At 31.1% G+C, this 4,586-nt stretch overlaps 2 protein-coding genes across 2 annotated transcripts; one reads left to right on the top strand and one right to left on the bottom strand.

The window, feature by feature from the left end:
* Positions 1–1,411: 1,411 nt before the first annotated feature.
* Positions 1,412–3,271, bottom strand: LOC141700167 (uncharacterized). The gene is made up of 2 exons (XM_074503987.1): positions 3,260–3,271; positions 1,412–1,744 (listed from the first exon to the last, which is right to left on the bottom strand). Exons 1-2 carry the CDS (start codon positions 3,269–3,271, stop codon positions 1,412–1,414), a joined length of 345 nt encoding a protein of 114 aa, XP_074360088.1.
* A 92-nt stretch (positions 3,272–3,363) lies between these two features.
* On the top strand, positions 3,364–4,586 carry LOC141700168 (ninja-family protein AFP3-like). Its single transcript, XM_074503988.1, has 3 exons — positions 3,364–3,401; positions 3,491–3,734; positions 4,308–4,586. Exons 1-3 carry the CDS (start codon positions 3,364–3,366, stop codon positions 4,584–4,586), a joined length of 561 nt encoding a protein of 186 aa, XP_074360089.1.

Consider the following 4,586-nt stretch of genomic DNA (forward strand, 5'->3'; position numbering starts at 1 on the left):
ACAAACCCTACAATTTCTCTGTTCCGGTGATACTTTCTTCCTCCGTTCTAGTTTGTCGAATGTGCTATTCGCATAACATCGTCATTCTCTCATTTTATCCATGGAGGCTAACTCCTCGCACGTACGGTGAGGACCGTAATAGCTTTAAGGAGATATTTATACTACTGAATTCGAGAACTTCTCCTTCATATCCTTTTTGTTTATTTCTTTTATTCGCACACACATATATTATATGTATTAATCGCAAATTATGGTAACATTTAAATCAATTCTTTAATAATTAGGTCGGCTCAAATTGGTGTGTACGTAGTGCGTAGCGCGGTTTGGTTCGGTTAAAGAATAAAAATCAAACGCAACTAGTGGTTTTCCAATATCTTCATTTGCAACCAAATCGCAACCAACTTGCGGTTGGAGCTGCTCAAGCTATTAGAATTATTTAACGAGCCGAGTAGGAGTTTCAAATTACTCGGCTAGGTTTATCAAGTCTCTCTTATTTTTAATTTTTTTTATAAATATATTTTTATGTTAGTGTTCAATATTTTCTTTTTATTTTATATATTTAATCGATCGGATTTATGAACCGATCATATTTTGAATTTTTGTCAATATTTTGTGGAATTGATTCGAATTTTTGAAATGAACTCCAACTTATCGAACTTTTATGAGCCGAAATTCGAGTTTGAAATTGAAGATTCGATTAAACTCAAGATCGAGTCCAGATCCAAACTTTTTTAGTCGATTTCGAGCCGAGCCCCTAGTTGCCACCTCGATATTGGAAGGAGCGGTGTGCAGAAATTTTATTGAGCACAACCATGCAGAAGTAATAATGCAACAAAATAATGCTCGGTGAAAACTATGTAGCTACTTTTAACTATATATCAATGAACATGTAAGGGCAACTAATTTTAAAGAAAGGGTTTTTTTATACTCCCTCTTGTCACATTTTCTTTTTTATCATTCAAATTAATCAACTTTTTATTAAAAATTCATTTTTATCATTCAAAATCATTATTTTTTTATCAAAAAATAAAGATTTCTCTTATATTATTTTAAAATACTAAAAATCATATATTAAAGTAGAGTAAATAAATTTTTTAACAATATATTTTTTTTATTTTATTCAATTATAAAATGATAATAAATTTCAGTTAAAATTTGGTTATCTTGACCGTTCGGAAAAAAAGGGACGGAGAAAATATTTGTCCGTGGGCACATTCTTAGTAAATTTGGTTCATTTTGAATAGTGTAGATCACTATTAAAAATTTAGATGAAGTTAGCATACATCTACAAGATCCCTGACATGTCCTAGCTGAAAATTTTGGGGGTCTTTTTTATTCTTTCTACTCTTCTCTCTCCCCTGATATCTTAATTTGAGAATTATGATGCATTCTTATAGTTATGCTACCAACCTTATTTGTATTGCACGTAACCTCCACCACGAGCATTGTAATCTTCTTCCACCGTTTTGGTAAGATAAACAGGAGGCAAATCAGGCACTCCAAAACTTTTCTTATCTTTCATCATTTTTACAGCATCACTTTTCTTCATAACGGTCATTCGAATAGGTGGCCTGTTACGACGCTGATCGTGAGTATAGTACTGGATATCATAAACAGTTTTGGTATCAGAGGTGGGCACAATGGGATTAGTTGGTGGTGTTGCAAGCGAAAAAACTCGAACATCTTTGAGAGTTGGAATGGTAGTTTTGTATTCAGGACTTAAGCATGGTCCAGTTATTTCCCCCTGGTGTTTTAATGTATTTTCTTAGGATTTTAAATAGTGATTTCATTGTTGATGGCATCGCCTCAACAATGTGTGAGATTTGTTTTTCATTAAAGAATGTGAATGAAGTTTTCAACTCCGTTATTAACGGATATTTACCGGGCTAGAAGGATAGTGTCCCTAGGAGACAATACTTACCATTGCATGTATAGCAATGCTACATGTTTAATTACAAAACTATTTAAATTAAAATTAAATTTAAATTTTGACAAAGTCATTTTGTTATCTATCATTATTCATTTCGAGAAATCATTTCCAGAAAGACAAGATTTTTTACTAAATAATACATAAATAAAACATGTCATTTTTTTATTGGCAGGAATCATATAAATAGGGCTCATTTCATTTATGAAGAATAGTTAAATAGGAATCATATAGTTCATGCAGTGTCATCCAAGAGTTTCAATATTTTGAAAAAAGAAATAAAAAATTTTGTTAATAGCTTTGTCAACCCTAATAACAATTATATTTATTTGTACCTCATATATATTTTAGGTATTTTAAATATTATTTTCTTTTTTGTCTTGGTAAAATTTTGTATTTTTATTATTTAACTATTCTCTCAAATACATAAAAAAGTTAAGTAACATTTAGATAATAGATTGAAAAAATGGGTTTATTAAAAAGACATAAAGAATGGAAAAAAAGATATGAAATATTGTTTTCCATAATAATTTGCAAAAATACAAACCTTTAAATTATTTAAAAAAAATCAAAATAGTGTTATAACTTGGCAAACTTATTTGCAACTTTAAAATTTAGTAATTACGATCCATTTTTTATTACTTAAGAACAAGTTTTTAATCAAGTGCAACAAAAAGTAATTTCAATTATTTTTCATAAAAATAAAAAAAAGGTTACATTTATTACTTTTAATGGTTACAAATATTTTCCATAGGATATTAATATCATAAAAAAAACTTAGAATTTTTATAAATTTCCTTTTATCTTTTAATCAAATATGTTTAAAAATTGCCCATCCAAATAATCCATATTATTGAATAGATGCATACAAGACTATAAAGATAAGTTATTGAAGTTGTATCACTATTAGTTTCATAAAAAGAATACTATAACATTTTTTTAAGTCATCAATTAGAATGTATCATAAAAATTGTAAATACTAACAATTGAGATGATATTAAAAAAGTAGTAAATATGTTAAATAAGAAATATTGAAATTATTATTTTAGGAATTTATAAAAATCAGTAAAATGTAAGGGAGTTTCAATTTTGTAACCGTAACCAATACATAATTAACTATATGTCATTCAGTTACTCATTTTTTGTCTGTAAACGGAATACATTTACTCAGTTTTATCTGTAAACAGAATACATGTGAGCGTTGAGTATTGAAGAAGTGAGTTAGAGGTTAGAGATAAGCATACATTTGTCTGTTTCAGGACGTGAAATGTGTCAATACGTGTCACTAGTTAATTCTTAGCATACTGCCACGCACCTAGTTAGCTGACATACACAATTCTGCATTTCATCCTAAATCGATGTTTTCAACTCTTTAGAGTGGCACAACTAGTGCAGTTAGTACCCAGAGTCAATTAAAGAGGCATTCACATTTAACTATGGTTCATTCAATCAATCCTCTGGCATCCCCATCAAGGTATTACTATCACTTTTGTTACTCTATCGATTTGTATATCAATTCATTTATTACTCATAAAATTTATCTTGGTGTTTTATTTGTTCAAGTATGAGAGGAAAGGAGGCTGTAGTTGATGTAATCAATGAAGACATTGATTTAAGTCTGAGCCTTTCTTTGAATGGAAGATTTGGTGTGGATCCACAAAGAAGTCATAAACTAACTGGTGCACCTTCTCATTTGATCAACCCTCACCAAAGGAGGTCGGCTGTTCTTAATGAAAATGGTGTTGAAGTTAAAATGTGGCCTTCCTTTCCAACCGGGTTGAGGGTAATGGAAACCATAAGACAAGAGGTACAGTCATTGGCGCCTATGGATGCTAACAGGAGGTCACTCCATTCCAGCGGCTCTTCAACAATTAGTTACTTCCAAAATCAAATCATTGAAGGTAACATACATTCCTTTTCGTATTAATTAGCCACTTATTTGTACTTGTGAGACAACTCTTCTCGCATTTGTATCCAATTATTTGTGTGTGTGATATTTTAATTGGGAGTCTGGCAGTATCAAAAAATGTTTAGCATGAACATCATGTTTTTTTTGGTATCTTAGATTGATGAAAAATGCTAGTGCTCTAAATTAATTAAGCAGATACATTTTGCAGTAAATTATAATAGATCATGAAAAACATAAAGAGGGTTTGTTTACGCGAATTAGTTCTTTATTATGCCATATCTGCGCACAAATGAGGAGTTTGTTACTCTATAATATTTGATCTGTGGAATTGACTTTGAAAGTATCATCTTCTGTCATTTAGAAGAACCTCACCAACTCCAGTTTGACATTTACACTGTTAATGCCTTCTTATCTTTGTAAATTAATTTTCTCATTTATATGATTCTATTTAAATGAACAAACAAATCACAGGCCATGGATTCCCTGCAAAACCGAGCTAATGGGAGAGAGTTCAAGAAAGTCTCAGAAATGCCACATGTTTGTACTACCATCTCTGGCCGAAAGATAAATGGGTATCTGTCCAAGTACAACCAGGAGGAAACTCGTATCCTTTGTGCCTGCCATGCTTTTTCCATGACTCCAGCTGAGTTCATCAAACATGCAGGTGGTGGTGATGTTGCCTTTCCGGAGAGACACATCACAGTCATGCCTGTTGTTGGTGATGGTGAAGTGGTCAATCCACATTATTAA

The sequence above is a fragment of the Apium graveolens genome, unplaced genomic scaffold, assembly GCF_009905375.1.
Source record: "Apium graveolens cultivar Ventura unplaced genomic scaffold, ASM990537v1 ctg1841, whole genome shotgun sequence".
Classification (NCBI taxonomy): domain Eukaryota; kingdom Viridiplantae; phylum Streptophyta; class Magnoliopsida; order Apiales; family Apiaceae; genus Apium; species Apium graveolens.